The sequence below is a fragment of the Camelus ferus genome, chromosome 2 (assembly GCF_009834535.1).
Source record: "Camelus ferus isolate YT-003-E chromosome 2, BCGSAC_Cfer_1.0, whole genome shotgun sequence".
In the NCBI taxonomy this organism is placed as follows: Eukaryota; Metazoa; Chordata; class Mammalia; order Artiodactyla; family Camelidae; genus Camelus; species Camelus ferus.
Window position 1 is genome coordinate 69,644,500 of NC_045697.1, and position 20,356 is coordinate 69,664,855.

Consider the following 20,356-nt stretch of genomic DNA (forward strand, 5'->3'; position numbering starts at 1 on the left):
GAAATAGAACTTTCAAAAGGGAATTACTTTGCTTTTCGAAGGAAATTCCGGGTGGACCAACAAAGCGGCGTGGAGCGCCCTTTCCAACCGCCTGAGACTAAGGGGTCATTCAGGACCCTGGGATCCAGTCAGTAAGGGACGACTGGGGAGCTCGCTCTAGGCACAGAAAGCGCGAGGCGTGAGGGCCTCTCCTGGTCGGCTGCACCGGGCCTGCGCCGGGAGCCGGGAGGTCGCACTCACGGCGGGCAGAAGCAGGACCTCTCAGAGCCGGTGCAGGGATCGGCCGCGATCCTGGCTGCCCCCACGTGCGCGCCGGCCGCGGGGAGGCGGGGGCCGCGGGCCGGGGCGGAGCGAGGGCCGCGGGGCGGGGCGCGCAGCGTGGTCTGCGCTGGCCCTCCGCTCCGCCGCCTCCCGCGCCCCGGCCTGGGCCGAGCTCCTCCCCTGGCCCGGCCTCTCTCCCCTCCCCTGCCCTCCCTCCACCCCGCCGTCCCTCCCTCCCTCCTCCCCTTCTTCCTCCGTGAGGCGCTCCTCTAGCAGCTAGGCAGCATGGCGGCCGTGGAGACGCGTGTGTGCGAGACAGACGGTTGCAGCAGCGAGGCCAAGCTCCAGTGTCCCACCTGCATCAAGCTGGGCATCCAGGGCTCGTACTTCTGCTCGCAGGTAGACGCCCGCTCCCCCGCGGCTCCGCCACTGCCGACCCCCTCCGCTCTCCGCCTGCCCTCGCGGCGGGTCGGGACACGCTCCTCCTCTTCCCCGGGCGTGCGCGCCGGCCGCGCTTCCTCCCCCCCCCCCCATCTGCAGCGCCGCCGCCCCCTCCCGCCCCGGGGGGACCTGGGGGGCCTCTCCGAAACCGTGTCTTGCCCGGCGCTCGCAGGGGCGGGGGCGCGGTCCGTCGCGGCCGTGGGGGCTGGGGGCGGAAGCGGACTTGCCCTGGGTCTCCCGGCGGCCCTAGGACGTCGCATTTGGGGGCTGGTTCTCGCCGCGCATCCTCTGCCCGGGCAGGGGCTGCCAGGTGTGCGGGCAGCCGGGAGCAGGTGGGGACACCGGGGGAAGGGGCAGTCCCAGCCGTGCGAGTCGCCACAGTCGCAGTTCCTGGCAGGGCTCTGGTGTTGGTCGCGGGGGCTGCGGGGCAGGTAGTCACTCTGGTCCCGACGGGATTGAGTGTAGGAAGAGACCTGCTGGGCTTTGAGGAGTGAGTTGCCTGGGACGATGGAAGTCGTAGGGAGGAAGAATGTTAGCTTCAGCCCCACCTCTGTCTCTAGGTTTTATTGCTGCGCTTTGACACTTAAGCAACTTTGGGGTTGGAGATGGAAAGGGGTTTGTGTAATTCATTCTTTTCCTTTGGCATCCAGAATTGTTAATTTGCAGAACTGTAAGTTAATGGTGTGAGTCACCTCTTCTGATTTACTGAATTTCCGACCTATTGAAAAAGACAGTTCTGTTAAGGGTTATGCTTTAAGGCCATAGTGTAATTTAGTAAGTTTTGTGTGGTGGAGCAAAGCCAGCATTCAATGGGGTCCGGACTGAAACGTGTGCTCTTGTTTATGTTTACTGAAGAGTGCTAGTGTTCCGCTTGCGTTTCCACGCTGAGAATATTGGCCCGGCGGCAGTGGTTTGGCTTTCAGTTACAGTCCAGGCTTGTTGAAGAGACACATGAATATTCAACTGCTAAATTGGTAGTGTCCTGCGGGGAGGAGAGCTGGAACAGAGAATCGGAAGGCCTGGTCGGGACCCTGACCTTGCCAGTTACTGGGAGGTCTCGAACTAGTCAAGTTACTTAATCTTTCTGAGCTCCAGTCCCACCACTGTATAGAGGGGAAGATGATACTTCTACTTACATATTTCGTAAGATTGTCCTGAGGCCCAAATTAGCCAATGAATGTGAAATGCTGGTTAAACAAGGCATTTTTTTTGAAGGCCAACCATATAGTGTAGCACTGTTTCATAAAAACAATAAAAAATATAAATATTTCAAATATAAAACGTGTACTCATAGAGATATATGTAAAATTACATATAAGTAAAATCCTTAAGGTCCAACACTTGTAGATAAGCCATTGTAAGAGATCATAGCTACGTTATACAGGTCTTGTTTTCAGATAGGATGTGATCCTTGACCTTGTTAGTATCATTTGGAAAAAGTTGCACATGAAGAAGTGTTGTTAGTTCTAAGAATAGCATTGGAACTACTCAACATGCTAAACCTGGCCTGAGTCCTTTTGTTTCTTTAAAATAATTTTCAAATTCTTATTTGTTCAGGCCTATGTGGGACCTGGACTTTAAAAAACTCACTAGTTTGCTTTTGGAAATTGTGTACCATTTGAGAGAATAATGTGGTTTATATTTTACTTTGTCTTTAAAATTAGTTGGCATTTGTAATGCTGAAAGAGTTAATATGTACACTTATCTGTTGAGATTTATAAGAGATGATCTGAAATCATTCATTAAGGATAGGTGAAATTCTCTTTTTTTTAAATTGATGTATAGTTGATTTACAATGTTGTGTTAGTTTCAGGTGCACAGCAAAGTGATTCAGTTATACATACATATATATAAATAAATATATTCTTTTCAGATTTGTTCCATTATAGGTTATTATAAGATATTAACTATAGTTCCTTGTGCTATACAGTAGGACCTTGTTGATTATCTATTTTATATATAATAGTGTGTATATGTTAATCCCAAACTCCTAATTTATCCCTCCCTCCCCCTTTGATAACCATAAGTTTGTTTTCTATGTGTGTTTTGTAAATAAGTTTATTTGTATCATTTTTTTAGATTTCATATATAAGTGATATCATATGATATTTGTCTTTCTGTCTGATTTACTTCACTTAATATAATAATCTCCAGGTCCATCCATGTTGCTGCAAATGGCATTATTTTATTCCTTTTTATGGCTGAGTAATATTCCATAATGTGTGTATGTGTGTGTGTGTGTGTGTGTGTGTGTGTGTGTGTGTGTATACACATACATATACATACCATAATTTTATCCAGTTACCTGTTGATGGACATTGAGTTTGCTTCTATGTCTTAGCTATTGTAAATAGTGCTGCTATGAACATTGGGGTACATATGCCTTTTCAAATTAGTTTTCTCTGGATATATGCCCAGAGCATTGATTGCTGGATCATATGGTAATGTTATTTCTAGTTTTTTAAGTACCCTTCATACTGTTCTACATAGTGCCTGCAAGGATAGGTAGTATTCTCTTAGGCATAGTATTATTCAGTAGAAAGAACATTGGCTCATTGGGGTTTGTGAAAAAATGCCAACGTATTTGTGATGATATGCAGGGTTGATTCAGTACGGTGGGATGGGAGGTATTTCATGTTGGATTTTGCAGGTATATTTCTGGTACCATTGCTGTACCTGTGGTCAAACATATCCTGCTGACCGGCTCTTGAAGCTGTGTCTCTTCATTCCTATTACTACCTCCTGTAGTGGATTTTTAAAATTTCTCACCAAGTTAGGTGTAGTGGTCTTTTAATTCATTTCCCTACTGTAGTTCTCCACCTTGTGAATAAACACCCACAAAAACCAAAGGAACAAAACCTTTTCTACAGAAGTTATTTTTCTCCTAGCAGAGCACAGTCTGTGCTTATTCCCCACCCATAACAAATGGAGTTACCATTGCTTACAGGATTCTAGCACTGTAGTCAGGGCACCTTTTTTGAGTCCAGCTTTATCTTCTTGCTCTAACTAGAGGCTGTATTTATACTCTTTCCTTCACCCCAAATGCCACCTGTCTTCTGAAATCACACTTACTCTTTCAGTCCCAACTTGAGACTGATCAATCGCTAACTTTTCTAAGCCAATTTTCACATTTGTGATGAAACTAGGACTTTTTTTTTTTGAAACTAGGACTTCTTGCCGCTTCTCGGATCTTCTTCGGTAGCAGTGGTCTGTCTTTTCTCTTCTCCTTGCTCCTCTGGTCCCCAGCCTGGCTGTCTGGCCAGCTTGTCTTTGGAAACAAACTGAGAACAAAACTATGAGAGGCCATAACAAAAGTAAGCCTTTCCCAGTTACCCTGTCATCACCTTGTTTACTTCCTTTATAACATTTTATACAATCTGTAATTATCTCATTTTTATTCTTGTTTATCTGTCTTTTAATCAGAAGGTGAGGATCATGAATAAGCTATCTTGTTCATTGCCCTATCATCATTTCTCAGCACAATGCTCTGTATGTAGTAGGTGGTCGATAAACATTTGAATCAATGTATCAAAAGGAGGAATAGAGGGGTAGACTGCTGCATTTGAATCCCAACTCCATCACTTACTAGCTGTGTGACTTTGGGCAAATAACATGTTTTTTGTTACAGCCTTTTAAAATGGTGCTGTGAATAGTACCAATGCCAAGGTTTTGGTGAAGACTAAATATTAAGTGTAAAACACTTAGCACAGCAATAAATTTAGTCAGTGTTAGCTTTTTAAATTGTTACATTGTGTTTTATGCTTAAGAAGTTAGAAATATTTTTATTTAAGATGCTTAAGAAAAATATTGGTCCTTTAAATGAGTAAAACCCATTCCACTTGAAATTGAGCTTTTCAGGAGTTCCTGACACTTGATGGTGTTTCTTTATAGTTGTGTCCAACTTACTTAATGGTAGTTCACTTCACTAGTTTTAGTAGTAGTTTAGTAATTTATTCCTAGTCCCTAGGAGTTTGTTAGAGTTTTTGGAGGATGGAGGCTGTGCTGTACTCATTTGTATTTCTTTAAGTGCCTTGTACACAGTAGGCACTCAGTTCCTTAAAGGAAAGTAAAAAGGGGAAAAAGGTCAATAGGCCTGAGAATGAAAAGCAAAGAGCATTTCAGCCCTTAGTGAACACCCCAGGGCAGATACTATCTTGTCTTCAGTTAAAGGATCCTACTGAGAAGGACCTGAGTGATTCGCAACCCTTTAAAAGGCACGAGAACTTAAAAGGTAGTATAGCGTAACTGAGTTTGGAGTCTGACCTGGGCGTAAAATTTTTGCTACCACGTTCTTGGGTAAGTCATCTTCAATTTTGTAAGAAAGGGCTAATGGTGCACCCTCTTCATGGACTTGAGGCGAAGGTAAATAAGTGCCTTACACAGTGTTCAGTAAATAGTTGTATTATGCATATAGCCTTATGTCTAGTACTGTTACAGTAGTAAGGAAAGTTTAAAAATGTCTAAGGAGAAGCGTCGTTTGTTTATGAACATTTGGAACAAATTCTTGGCAACAGGTTCTTTCAAAGAAGCAGTGGCAGTGTAAGATGACTGACTGGGTCTTCAGGGAGAAAGTGAGCGGGTGGGCATCTGGTAGGTTGGAGCTGTAAGTGAGGAATGAATTGTCCTTCTAGTGCGTAGCATCTGTGAAATGCAGCCCTGCCCTCTAAAACTCTTTCTCCTTTAGTAACAAACTTCCTGACAATGCAGAGTGTTTCTGGAACTCTTCTTCATAATCAATGGAGGTATTACCATACTATACTTTTTGTTTCTAGGGACTTTCTTTAAATTCCTCACATTACCTCATGCTACCCCTGGATATTGCTGTTAGGTGTTTGGGTACAGCTGTCTTAGCTTTTTGTTTATAAAAACAAAAAGATAGGATGAAGGTCTAGAGAGGTTGTGATTTTTTTTGTTAAAAAATTTTTTATTTATTGTTGAAAAATTAGAAAATACAGGTAAAAAGTTACCCAGTGATAATTTCTGTGAGTTTTTTGATGGATAGTCTTACGAATATATTGATATATTCTTACATACATTTATGTGCATTTACTTGTATGTGTTTTTATCAAAATGGCATGATAATATACATAATCTTAGGGATTTTGCCCACTTTTATGTCTTAACCAAAATATTGACAATGTCTGTTACAGCTACATTTGTATTATCCTTCGTAATAGCTGAATAATATACTATGTGAGAGATGTACTGTCCTTTATTTACTCCTGTGTAGTTGAATTTAGTTTTTTTTTCTGTTTTTTAGCTGCCGTTTAACTGCTCTTCAAAAAATGTTCTTGTAAAATTTAAATCATTTTGATTTACTTGGGAGTATAGAATAATGGTTGGACTGTTACATGAACACAGAATTGAACCATCCCAAGCTGCTAATAGTTCTCACAGTGTAGTCAATATGTTGTTGTTAGAGGACCTTCTGGTGATAAAGAGAGATGTCTTTTTATTGACATGCTTGTATTATAAATGCCTATGTTGGGGTTTTGTCATGAATTATGTGTTCCAGTAGAACTTATACAAAGCAAGCATCATTTGGTTGGTAGGTAGATAATCAAAAATTGAAACAAGTCTTTAGGTCTGAATTACTTTTTTAGAGATTGAAGGGCTATTACAAATAGATGTGGTTTTACACTGTTCATATAGTTTGTGGTAAAAGTTTTAGTCATTTTTTTATTTGGAGGAGGGTAAGTCTTCTTCGGGTTTGACATGCTTGCAAAATTAGTAAATTTTAATTTGGTAGGAGTGACAGACACATAAGCCCATTGCTAAGCACATACTTAGCTCTACATGTCAGGAGGGAGAAGCAGTGGCATGGTAGCTCCCTCCTTATTAATGAGGAATTGTCTTTGGTATTAATAGCAAACCCATTTAGTAGATGTAATGTAGGCAGGAATACTCTATACAGCAACAACCATTGGGATTCTCTCCATTTTAAAGTTTTAATGTAGCCAGATATAAATATAATTATCCTTTCTGCTTGATCTTGAACTTCTTTTGACCTCACAGGTTTAACATGAAGCATTTGTGTATTCGTGCTTGGGCAGGTAGTGCTGGGCTCAACAATTATAAATCTTCTTATTTTGATTCCTTTGATTAGTATCAGTCTTGGATCTGCCTTTGAATAAAGAACAATTCAACGCACCCTTTAAGCTAGGTCTGCCTTTCATGTGTGTATTCAGCAGCTATAGTTGAACCTGGGAGGGGGACCTTCTGAAATTTCTCTTCAATTATTCATTGGAAATGAGTTTTCATTTTGTGCACTGTTCACAATAGCAAAGTTGTGGAAACAATCTAAATATCCATGGATGGATGAATGGTTCAACAAAATGTGGATCTAAAGGAACATGATGTAGTAAATGCCTCCGTACTACCACCTAAATTATTAAGAAGAACATTATTAGTAAAACAAGTAAAAAATCAGAAGGTACTCTCTATTCTGAATTTTGTGTTTATCATTCATTTGCTTTTTCATATGTTTGATTCCTTAGTTTTGATATTTTTCCTTTTTCCTTCTTTTTTTTTTTTAATGAAGGTACTGGAAATTGAACCCAGGACCTTGTGCATGCTAAGCATATCCTCTACCACTGAGCTATACCCTCCCCCTGATGTTTTTGAAATTTTAATAAATGAAATCACTGCAAGTATTCTCCTGCAACTTGCTTTCTTTGTTTAACATTATGTTCTTGAGATTCATCTATGTTGCATGTTGCTCCAGTTCATTTTCATTGCTGTATGGTGTTCTGATGAATTAATGCATGTTTATTCATCCATTTGTTGATGAAAATTTTGGTTGTTCCAAGGTTTTGCTATTATAAACAGTGCTACTCTAAACATTCTTGTACCTAACCCTTGGCACCTGTTGTGAGTTTCTCTTGGGTATACACCTAGGAGAAAAATTCTTGGGTCATAGGATATATATGTGTTCAGCTCTGTTTTGATGGTGCCATATTTTTTTCAATTTGTGCTTTTATACTCCCATCATGAGAAACTTTATGTTGTTCCATATCCTAACTAAAACTTGATATTAATAGACATTTTGATTTTTGCCGATCTGGTCTGATGTGTTACTTATGAATAACAACATTCATTGGACTATTTTCATATCTGTAAACCTGCAGAAATTTAACTGTTCTCAAGGGACTTATGGTTACTTGTATGGACAGGAAGTACTTTAAAAAAACATTTAAATGACAAGGAGGTGCTAAGTGAAAGTTATAGAGGAGGAATTTTTTTCCACTTAATTATTTTAGAACTTTACTGAGTTTCCCTAGCTTTTTATTGTGGAAATTTTCAAATCTATAGAAAAATTTAAAAAATCTTGTAACTGCTGTATACCCAACACTTACATTAATATTAATATTTTGCTAAATGCTTTATTTATGTGTGCTTGTGTGTATTGCATTTGTATAAATATATTTGTTGAAACATTTGAGAATAAGTCACAGATGACATGACACCACACCTGTTAATATTCAGCATGCATCTTCTAACCACAGGGACATTTTTAACTACAATACCATGATTACATGTAAGAATATTGACAAGAATTCCCTAATATCATCTAATAGTCAGTCCTATTCAGATTTCTCGGTTACTTCCTGAGCACTGTTTTTCTTTCCAGAGGTTGGAAGACTGATTAAAAAAAAATTTTTTTTTTTTATTGAAGTATAGTCAGTTTACAGTGTTGTGTCAGTTTCTGGTCTACAGCCTAATGGTTCAAGCATACATATACAAATATATATTTGTTTTCACATTCTTTTTCATTGTAGATTACTACAAGGTATTGAATATAGTTCCCTGTGCCTGAGCATCTTCAATAGTTAAGTTTTTTTATTTTTTAAAGTCAGGATCCTATCAAAGCTCACACATAGCATTTGATTTGTTATGTTTCTTAGTCTCTTTTAATTTGGAACAGTTCTTTCATCTTTATTGTCATGATGCTGACTTTTTGAAGAGACTAGTCAATTGTCTTGTAGAATATCCACGTTGTTCTTGATTATCTGATTGTTTCCTCATAGTGTCTTTAAGTTGTTCTTTTATCACCTGTCTGTTCTGTAAGCCAGAATCAGGCCCAAAGGCCTAACTAGGTTCTGTCAAGATTCACTTGACAAGACTCATAGATGATGCTGTGTACTTCGTATTAAATCACATCAGGAGGCATAGAATGCCTGGTTGTCCCGCTCCTAGATTTGAACACTTGGTTAAAGAGGTTGCTACCAGCTCACTATTGTAAACATACATTTTTCACTTTGCAGTTACTGCCACGTCATCTGTAGGGTGATGCTCTGGCACTCTGAGAATATGCATTTCTTCAGCAGTCTTTCTCCTCGTGGTTTAAGCATACACAATACCACCTTTGAAATGGCTTCTGTATCCTTTTGACCCTCCTCCATTAGTCTTTTCTAGATTCTCGGCCCAAGACAAATCAGATTTACCTTGTCATTTCCTTATCCCAGATCTGGAATCCATCCTGTCTCCAAAGGAGCCCGTGTTTCTGGGAGGAATGTCTTTAGAAATCGAGCTCTGCGTGTGCAGTATGCTCCATGCCACTGGACTGTCCTTGCCTCTGGGAGAGGAGAAACTTTGCTGATGGCTCTGTGGAGGACACAGAGAAAACCTCCTAAGGGCAGTTGTTCAAAGCAGCATGGTAAATAGTTGAAAAGTTGTGTAGGTAAGGACAGGTCCTGCGAGGTCTCCTGAAGGAGGCAAGTGAAGAACCGGATTTGGATAAATTGAAAAAAAAAAAAAAAAAAGGTGTGTATTAGGTTGAATGAAGGGAAGGACATTCTCTCCAGGGGAAGGATGTGTTTATAGAAATGGAAGCAAGCTGAGGCACGTGTGTAACAGCAAGTAGACTAGCTTTACGGTGGTTAAAAGTGTGAGTGCAGAAATATAATGAAATAAAATGATTGTTAGTAGGGAGAGAGATCTTGCCGTTCCATTGAGTGTGTTTTTTCAAAATGTAAATATCTCCATTTGTTTTTCATTATAAAAAGCAGTATATACTCTTTGCATAAATTTAAAACAGACGTGTATAAAATGAAAACTGTTATGATGATATCCTAAGAGAATGTTAACAGTTTATTATCTTTTCCGATTTTTATGTATGTATTGCATAAAGGTTAAGAGCATGGATACTGTCTCGAAAGGGCCTGCATTTATTTTTTAAATTTTTTCTGTTTTTTGTTTTTTTTTTACTTTAAATACAATTTTTTAAGGTTACTTTCCACTTAACAGTTATTACAAAATACTGGCTATATTCCCTGTATTTTACAGTACATCCTTGAGCCAGTCGTACACCCAGTTGTTTGTACCTCCCGCTCCTCCACCCCTGTATGGCCTCCTCCCCTTCCCCACTGGTAACCACCAATTTGTTTCAAAAGGGCCTTCGCTTAAAACTTGTCTTTGCTGCTAATTAGCTGTGGGTTTTTTTTACATGTTAATTAATCTCTCTGTGCTTCAGTTTTCTCAACTGTAAAATGGGAAGTAATAGTACCTACCTCTTAAAGAGTTGTGAGGGTTAACAGCATTAATACATAGGGAGTGCCTAAATTAGTGCCTTGGTATGTGGTACACTTTGAATTACTAGCTGTTTTTATCTTTTCAAAACAGAAATGGGATCATTGCTCTGTATTATATACAGCTATACAGTTTTGTAACTTATTTCTTAAAAAATGAATTTCTTCTTTCTTATTATGGTAAAAAACACAGAGACATTACCGTCTTAAACATTTTTAAGGGTACAGTTCAGTAGTGTTTATTATATTTACATTGTTGTAGGACATATCTCCAGAACTTTTTTTTTAACATTTTTTATTGATTTATAATCATTTTACAATGTCATGTCAAATTCCAGTGTTCAGCACAATTTTTCAGTCATTCATGGACATATACACACTCATTGTCACATTTTTTCTCTGTGAGTTATCATAACATTTTGTGTATATTTCCCTGTGATATACAGTGTAATCTTGTTTATCTATTCTACAATTTTGAAATCCCAGTCTATCCCTTCCCACCCTCCACCCCCCTGGCAACCACAAGTCTGTATTCTCTGTCTATGAGTCTATTTCTGTCCTGTATTTACGCTTTGTTTTTGTTTGTTTGTTGTTTGTTTTTGTTTTTGTTTCTTAGATTCCACATATGAGCGATCTCATATGGTATTTTTCTTTCTCTTTCTGGCTTACTTCACTTAGAATGACATTCTCCAGGAGCATCCATGTTGCTGCAAATGGCACCCTTATGTTGTCGGTTTTTATGGCTGAGTAGTGTTCCATTGTATAAATATACCACATCTTCTTTATCCAGTCACCTGTTGATGGACATTTAGGCTGTTTCCATGTTTTGGCTATTGTAAATAGTGCTGCTATGAACATTGGGGTGCAGGTGTCAGAGCTTTTTTTAATCTTGCAAAACTGAAACTACCCATTAAACAACTCTCCTTTGCTCCCTCCTTGCCCTGAAAACCACCATTCTGCTTAATTTGAGGTGGAGAACAGCTTGAGTATTTTTAAAGAGATGCTTTCCAGGTGATTCTAGTATGTATTCAGTACTGAGAACCACGCTACCCCATGTCAGCCCTTAAAACTGATAAGATATCTGTTGGTGCTAAAGAAAAAAGTATGTTCTCCTGGGGTGAAAACTCAGGCTTTACCTACTAGTTGTGGGTGGTAATCAATAGACAGTGCTTTGGCACTTAAGTAGGTGAAGAGCAGGGCAGTGAGACAGAGTGCTCTCAAAGGAGTATCAGTGAGTACATGTGCCCCATTAGGCGTGGGGTGGGGTGTGGGGTGGACACTGTGGAGAAGATAGCATTTGTCATAGACCTGACGACACAGAGGGAAAGGTGAGTGTCAGGAGCAGCTACACCAGGTCATGCAAGGGAAAGGAGAGTGTCGTGTTCTCTGGGGGACTCTCAGTCTAGTCAGGTTGTTGGTACATTTTTCAGAGATAAGGAGGGAAAGATTGCCCAGGTCAGAGTCAGGGGTTGATTCTTCAGTGTGTGGAGAATAAGAAGTCACTCAGGGTTTTGAGTAGTCCTAGTCGGGAAATGAATGGGAGAAGAAAAAGAAAGAGATTGTGGTCCAGGGAAGGAACACCATTCAGATGGATATACAAGAATGTTCCTGATGCCATCAGTGATTTTTGAAGACTTGCTTCATGGCCTCAGCAAGTAAGAGGTAGGTAGGTGTCTTTCTGTAGGTGAGAGGTGTTTATTATGAGTATTTTGGTTCCTTGATTTACTCGAATTTCCAGATATTTTAAAATACAATCCTTTGGCTAAGTAAGCTGTTTCATGAAACAGTTCCTCACTTTATTTAATGAGTATAATCCTGTTAGTCCTCTTACTAAAAAGCTGGGATTTGATGTAAGTTTCATGAACCGAGTATAATGCAGTCTGAAATCCTGTGAGGAAAATACAAGGCAGTTTATTTATTTGAACAGCTACTTTTCAGGGACTGTGATGAATTTCAGAATGCTGATGATGGCTACATTGAATATGGTTGGGAGAAGAATTGATGTGGTATAGAGTCAATCTGTGTACTGTAAGCTTCTTGAGAATACCAAATAGTCTGAAAAATGTAAAGCATGTTCTGCTTTTCTAGGGGGACATTCATAATCTTGTTGAAAGTGTTTTTTGCTGAAGTAGAATCAAAAGGGATTATAATTTATTTATTTATTTTTTTATTGAAGTATAGTCAGTTTAAAATGTGTCAATTTTTCATGTACAGCATAATAGTTCAGTCATATATATACATACGTATATTTGTTTTCATATTCTTTTGCATTATAGGTTTACTTTAAGGGGGGGTTATTTTTAAATCTTGGTAACTGCTCCATAGTGTGTGACTTTTCAGAATAGGTATAAATAGAAAACAATTTTCCATGAATACTTAAGGTATGTACCTTAACTTAAGGTGTGTACCAATACTTAGATGTTGGCCTTTACACGTTATCTTAGGCCTCGTACTCTTTCTACCATGAAGTGACAAAGGAGAAGGCTTTTAAAATATGGTTCCTTTAAAAAAAATTTATATTGCTTTTAGTTTGTTCAGAATTTACCAGAAAATTGAATCAATAGGAGAGATCACAATGAAATAGATAAAGTGAATAGTAGAGGCAGTAATTGCTAGAAGGTTTATTAGAACAAGTGTCATTTCCCACTGTGGAACAGGAATAGTTTTACAAAGAAGGTAGTATTTAAAATTCGTTATTGTCATCTTCTAAACTCTTGAAAGAAGGTAAGGTTTGACTGGAGGAGAGGAGAGCATCTGATTATTTAAGCTTAATTGCTTTGAAAGGTAAGATATGTATAGAATTGGTCACAGGAATTGGTCCCTGCTCCTGTCTGAGTCAGAGCAGCCCTTTTTTCTGTTTTAAGTACAGAAGATTGCTCTAGATTTCTTTTTACAAGAGTACTGTGGTCAGTAGGAGTAAAAGGAAAAACTTTTCGAACCTACTAAGATACACTCCAGATGGCAAGCATTTGCAGTTAGAATCGAAAAGTTTTTGTTTATTTAAAATTCAGGAAGATTTGAGGGGAGGGTGTAGGTCAGTGGTAGAATGCATGCCTAGCTAGCATGCTCGAGGTCCTGGGTTCAATCCCAGGTACCTCCATCAAAAAGATAAATAAGTAAGTAAACCTAATCCCCCTCTACCCCTGCAAAAGAAAAAAAAATTCAGGAAGATTTGATGTTTGGGTTTCTGGATGTTGCCATATTGTAAATAACATTACCTTCTGAGTGGAAAAACTAGGAGCAATCAACAGGTAATGGTGAATGTGTAGACTTACTCACAGTAAGAGGTGGTCACTGACGACAACATTAGGAACGGTATGAGTTTGATGTGGAAAAAAAAATGATCATTTTTCTTGATGCCACTCTGTCCACCATAAGGTGATGTCCCCCATGGAAGAGACTGAAAGAGGTGGGATGTGTGTTTTGGCCACTGTGGGGGCTACTTAGTTGTGGGGCGAAGAGTAACTTGTCCATTCGCACTGTGCGCAGCAAAGTATAAATACATTGCCTTAATGTTGTATTAATTGGTATAATCTCCTCTTCAAGTGACAAGGTGCCTTAACTCAGAATGAGAAAATTTGTCTTTTGGGTGGAGTCTTCATGCAGCTGGAAAATAGTGTTCAACTTAAAATACTGGCTGTGGAAAAGGAACCTTAATATATATACACAGTACATTTTAGAGATTATACTAATTATTATTTTTAAAATATGGCTTGGATTCTTTAAAAGAAATGCACATGGCTTAGAGTCAAAATATTCTATAATCCTTACACCCTATACTAGGTATTTCTTTCAACATTTTCCCCCAGTTTTATTGAGAAATAATTGACATATATATAAGTTTTATATAAGTTTAAGGAAAATGACATAATGATTAGATACAGTATATTGTGAAATGGTCACCACAAGTTTAGTTAACATCCATCACCTCACATAGTTACAATTTTTTCCCTTTGTGGTGAGAACTTTTTAAGATTTACTCTTAAGCAACTTTCAAATAGTCAAAACAGTGTTGTTAACTATAGTCATCATGTTGTACATTATATCCACAGAAGTTATTTAATCTTTCACCATTTAAAACAAATTATTTTGGTATTGAATTCTCTGTCTCTAAAGAACATGATTATATTGTTTTGAGTGTGGTTTTAGGCCTTCTCTCTGGGCTTCCTGGAATGAAGGAGGAGGGGTTAGTTATTACACTCTCATCTGCCATATGCCTGTCTTCTGACTTGTAAGCAATTTTGACTGCAGAGTCTTGTAGTCTGCTTGCCACTTAATAGCTTTGTGACCTTGGGGAAGTCATTTAACTTCTGCATGTCTCAGCTTTTTGCATCTGTAAAATGAGTACTGTGTAAGTAGTACCTTCCTCATGGGGTCGTTAGGAGTTAACATGTGTAAAGTGATTAGAATGGAGACTAGCACCCACTAGGCACTATGTTGGTGTTAGGAGTTACTATCAATTGATTACTTTATGGTCACTTTTCCTTTCCTGTGTGACTCCTTTACTTAGTTTTTTGTACTTTAATTACCCCAACCCTTCCTTTGATTTTTGTAAGCCTTTTCTTACTATATTTAAACATACTTGGTGTTCTACCACTTGGTTTCATGTTCTTGAAGATTCTCTTCTACAGTCTTCTGACCTCTCCAACATGGATTAGTTGATCTCTATCTCTGTTTTTTGGGGGGGGGGCGGGGAGAATGGGGAGGGCATCATTTCACATCTTCCGGGGTTTTCCTTTATCTTCTCTGGTGTATCATCCCCTGACTGCTGCATCTTGCTATGTATTTCATGGAAAATTTCCTTGAAAAATAACATTTAGGGAAAATATTTTCCTTTCTAGGGTTATAAAGCATTTGTTTCTAATTAAAACCACGTATGTGTGGCAGTTTTGTATTTTATATCCCTTAGTTGTAGAAATAATTCTGGTGTTACTTTAGAGTTAGATATATATAGGTATATATATATCTCAATAATAGTAGAAGCTATTAAATAGCAGTTTTACATGGAATACCTTAGTTTGGACCCAAAATAGGTACTTTCAAATTCAGGAATGCTTTTTGTATATTGAGTAGTCATTTAATATTAATTGATTCATTTTAGCAACTGTTAAACCTATTTATTGAAAGTTTTAAGATAAAAACAACCAGGTGTTAGAGTTGTGGAACTACAGTGTGGCAGTGTGTTTGCTAGTCTCAGTATCTTTGGAACTTACAAACTAGGCTTGTTGTATCTTCTTAAAATGACATTTTCCTGAACTTTTTAATGTCACTGTATTCCTTCCTCTACCTTATGTCTACTAGGTCTTCAGTAAGTAGGTAGTTTTTGTTTTATTTTGTTTTCTTTACTTGAAAATGAGGGAGAAAGGACTTGACTTGCTTGTAACCCTCCAGGAGGGGTTAAAAAATCTTGCTGTATAATATGCTGGCAAGGTTTGCTTATTTTCATTATTTACAGATTGCATTTTACCAGCATGAAGGACTAGTAACCTAGTGGAATGACTTGCTTAGCATTTGAAACTTTTCAGTAGTACAGTTTAAAGTTAATAAAATCATTCTGTTTATGTAAAGTCCTTTCTGGGAGCTGCTGATGCATCAGGATGGTTAAATTCTATTCAGCGTAGTTTTGATACTGAGTATTTTTCTGTGTACGTGTTTTATTTAATTCTAAAAAAATCTTAGAAATTGTTTTATTATAGTAATATTATTTTTTTGTTTATTAAAAAGGATAATTTGGAGGGTATAGCCCAGTGGTAGAGTGCATGCTTAGCGTGCACGAGGTCCTGGGTTCGATCCCCAGAACCTCCATTAACAACAACAACAACAAAGATAGTTCATGTTAGTTGTAGAATTTAAAGTTATGGATACCTTCTCCCCAAATTTATCTCTAGTTCTCTATGATTGCTTTTAACAGTTTGCTGTGTATCCTAGGGAGTTTTCAAGGTACATGGTACATCTCTTAATCAGTGTATTATTCAACAGAATTCAATAAGAAATATTCTTGATAACATGGTTTATTATAGTGTCTAATAAAGAAAAAATTATTACTGGTAAGAGAATTAACATACTTACAGTGATTTATATCTCTACAAAAAATTGCTTCTATAGATGCTTAAAATGTATTTGATAAGATTCAACACCAGTTCATAATATTATTTTAAGAATAGAAATAGAAACAGTGTAAGATTCCTTCAAGTTTATTCTTTTTCAAAATTGTTTTAGCTAGTTTGTTTGCCTTTTCATATAAATTTTGGAATCATCCTTTTCTATGTTAAAAAAGAAGTCCTTTTCGGATTTTGACTGGAATTTCTTGAAGCTTATAAATGGATTTGGGAAGAATTGACATCTTTCCTATATTTAGTCTTCTAATCCCTGAGCACAGGATCTCTCTCTATTTTGATTTTACTTGATTTCTTTTATCATGGTTTCTTTGTTTTCAGCATCCAGCTCTTGTATGTGTTTTGTTAAACTTGAACTATTTTTTTAAACTGGGTCACAATTTAGTAATTGTAAATGGTATTAGTTTGTGTAATTTTCCAATTAGCACGTGGCTAGTATGTAGAAATATGGTGGGTTTTTGTGTTGACCTTGTGTTTGTGACCTTGCTAAACTGATATTTTAGTCTGGAAGTTTTTTCCCTCGGTATTTTAATATAGATAATTATGTCAGCTTTGAATGGGGACAGTTTTATTTCTTCTTTTCTGGTCTGTACGCATCTTATGTTTTTCTTGCCTTATTGCATTGTAAGACTTCTAGTGTGATGTTGAAATATGACATCCTTGTCTGGTTCTTGATCTTAGGGAAAATCATTGTGTCTTTCACATTAAATATGATATAAAATGTAGACTTTTTGTAGATGATCTTTATCAAGTTGAGGAAATTCTCCTTGTTTAATGAGAGTTTTTTTAAATCATGAGTGGATGTTGATTTTTCTTTCCAACTGTATTGTGGATTTTTCTCTTTCTCCTTGCACTTCTGTTTTCTGTTTCATGTATTTTGAAGCTCTGTTGTTAGATATATACAGTTTAGACTGTTATATCATCTTAGTTAATTGACCTTTTAAAAAATTCATTATGTGATTTTCCTCATTACCCTTAGTAATTAATTTTCTTTGTTGTTGTCGTATAGGTCCTGAGGCTCTGTTCACTTTTTTAAAAAATCTTTTCTGTGTTCTAGTGGGTTAATTTCTTTTGGTCTTTTACGTCACTGAATCTTTCCTTTGTCATCTCCATTATACTATTGAGTACGTCCAATTAGTTTTTTATTTTGACTTACGTATTTTTCAGTTTTAAAATTTTTATTTGGTTTCTCTGTATATATTCTTTCCTTTTTGAAGATTTTCTTTTTTTTCCTTTGGTTTAAGAGTGTTCTTGGTTGCTTGTTGGAGCATTTTAATAATAGCTGGTTTAAAGTCTGTGTCAGTTATGCCAAGTTTGGTGTCATCTTAGCATTGGAGTCTGTTGATTCACTTCCCTTGTGAGTTGAAGTTGTCTTGGTTCTTTATATGCTGAAAAATTTTAGATTGTATCCTGGAGATTTTGAATATTACATTATGAGATCTTGAGTGTTGTTTAAATATTATGGAAACTATTGATATTTTTGTTTTAACAGGCAGTTAATCTGGTTAGATTCAACCTGTAAATTCTACCCTGCCTTCTTTGTCAGCGTCAGTTCAGTTTTCAAAACCTTCTCAGTGCTATTCAGATCTGTTCCTGAGACCTGGACGGTGTTCTGTTCTCACAAGTTCTGTTCTCACAAGCATCAGTCATTTGTGTCATGAACAGCTTGACAGGGTCACTTTCTGGAGCTCCTTCCTGGTACTTTTGGTCCTCTGGCCAGAAAGCTGTGGTCTTAGTTACCTGCTTTGCTGCACACTTTATGACTATGCCTGTGTCTGAGCCAGATGACAGGAGGACAGAAGAGAAAATAATGGGCTTTGGCCCCATCATCTCCAGACCACAGCTTTACTGATCAGAGAGGAGATGCCTCTTCCTTACAGCTTTGGCTTCTACAAGCTCATGTTGTGGGTTGGCATCTCAGGTTCACTTGGAGTCTGGGGTTGGGACAGGACAGAAAAGAAAAAAGAAGGTGAATGTTGTGCTCTGAGCACTAGGAGTTCCTTTTCCTGTTCCTTAAGACAGAATTAGAGGACTTGGGGACTGCTCTATGTTTGTGCCCTGGTGGTCGCTTCCATGTTGCTCCTGGTGATTTGGGGTTGGGAGATGGTAAACTCATCACCAGTTCAGTGATGTGTCACTTTTTGGCCTTCCCCAGTCTGCCTGCTACTTTTACTTTTCAGAGTCCTCAAATGGCTGCTTCATACATTCTGTTCAGATTTTATAGTTGGACTAGATGTGTGAATCTGTGACTTTTGTCCCCGTAGCAGTCTGACTACTGATGTCTCTGCTCAATTTTTTTTAGTTAATTTTTTTTTTTTTTTTAAAGCCTGGCTTCCTAAGGTTTGCCTTTGTGTCTTCATAGCTTAGAATTTGGCCAAGCATTGGTCACAGATTGTGCTCACCGTGAGCCAGTGGCCTGTGATAGTCTGTTTTGGCTGGAGGGTGTGTTTAAACTTTAGGTTCTTCCCAATTCTTGCACCCTCTCCCACAATGTGTGGATTCTGGGGCAGTGATGCTAGTAAGCTACAAAGCCCACAGTAATCCCTAGCTGCATAGTAGCCATTAAGTTTTCATAAGCTAATAATTCAGGACAGGTTTGACACACATGTTAATGATATTTGAGTGCATTGTCTTTTAAAATTTAAAATGTAAATTTCTTTCAAAAATAATAAAATTGTTAATAATTAGATTTGAGTACTTATTATTGACCATACATTTTACATGGTTGTTTTCCCTACGCTACAGTTGAGGAAACTGGTACTTAGAGATACTAAGATTTTTTTCCTGTGTCTTACTGCTAGGAAGTGACCAAGCTGGGATGCAGGTCTGACTTCAAAGTCCATGATTTTGCTATTGCCCTTAATTTAATTTTGAGTTTGAATGTTTTAGAAAGCCATGGGAGTTTTGAGTTGTCCCTACGTAGAAACCCTTTATAAATTATGAATTATCCTTAGTAGCAAATAAGCAGTGATTTTTTTTTGGTATTAAAAATTAGGTGAAAATACTAATTTTTTGTCACATTTTAAATGCTTTTACCTCTCTTCTCTGATGGTTCATTCCCCCTCCCTTTCTTGATTTAAACTGGTATGTAAACTTCTGTGTTCTCTAAATGAATCAGTTGGGATAGAGATATTTTATTTAAGGAAATATGCGTCAGCTTCTGTGAGGGTAAAAAAAGATGCTGGGTTATGCAGAAGTATTTTGTTCACATAACCTATTTAGAAAAGTTTTATAAATAGGTTGTATCAGGTTGCCAACTATATAAAGGCAGATCTTATTTTGCAGTTTTGATATGCATGCATTTAGTTACTGCAAATCAGTGAAAACCAGTCTCCCAACAACACAAATGACATGAAGTACAGACTTTACTGCTAGCTCTTCAGCCCTATATAAATCACAGGTGTGCATCCTGATCATAACCAATCCCTCCACTTCTTTCAAAGCCTGTCAGCAATTGGTCACTGTGCAACTGCCCCTCAGGTCTCTTGCAGACAGCAGAGCCTAATGGCATTGCTTTCTTGTTTCCCAGTGATAAATTTAGGTGACATTTTACAAAAGTGGGTAATTGAATAACAAAGATGAAAGTGCAGGAAAGAAATGCTAGATAATGCTGGAAGTGCAATCTAAATAGAGCATAAATGGAGTTGTAGGAGAAATAGCTGACAATGGGAATGCTGTTGACATTGCCCACCATTCTGGAAACTCTAGGCATGCAACCAGAGGAACTCAGAGACAGACCTGTTGACATAAAAGAGGAAGATGGCTTTGATGGAAAGAATGATGGTGTCGCAGGGGAAGTGACACCAACAAAAAACTTTACATTGAAAGAATTCCCAGAGATATTAAAAGTTCAAAGGATAAAATTTGGAAGCTGTTCCAGACCGAGGAAGGAGTAATGACAATTTGCCGAGCCTAAAAAAAGATGCTCACTCTGTTTTCTAAGCTATCCAGTGAGAAGCGGCACACGTGTTCAAAGTAGTCTTGGTATTTTTAAACAAAGAAATAAAATAC

The 20,356-nt window shown here is 38.0% G+C and overlaps 1 protein-coding gene across 1 annotated transcript in view; it reads left to right on the top strand.

Annotated features, from left to right (window-relative positions):
* The first annotated feature begins 493 nt into the window (after positions 1 to 493).
* METAP1 (methionyl aminopeptidase 1) overlaps positions 494 to 20,356 on the top strand; it is a 52,549-nt gene continuing 32,686 nt past the window's right edge. The window contains exon 1 of the mRNA XM_032460307.1: positions 494 to 660. Within this exon, the coding sequence (XP_032316198.1) occupies positions 547 to 660 (114 nt within the window). The 5' untranslated portion in view covers positions 494 to 546. The remainder of the gene's footprint in view (positions 661 to 20,356) is intronic.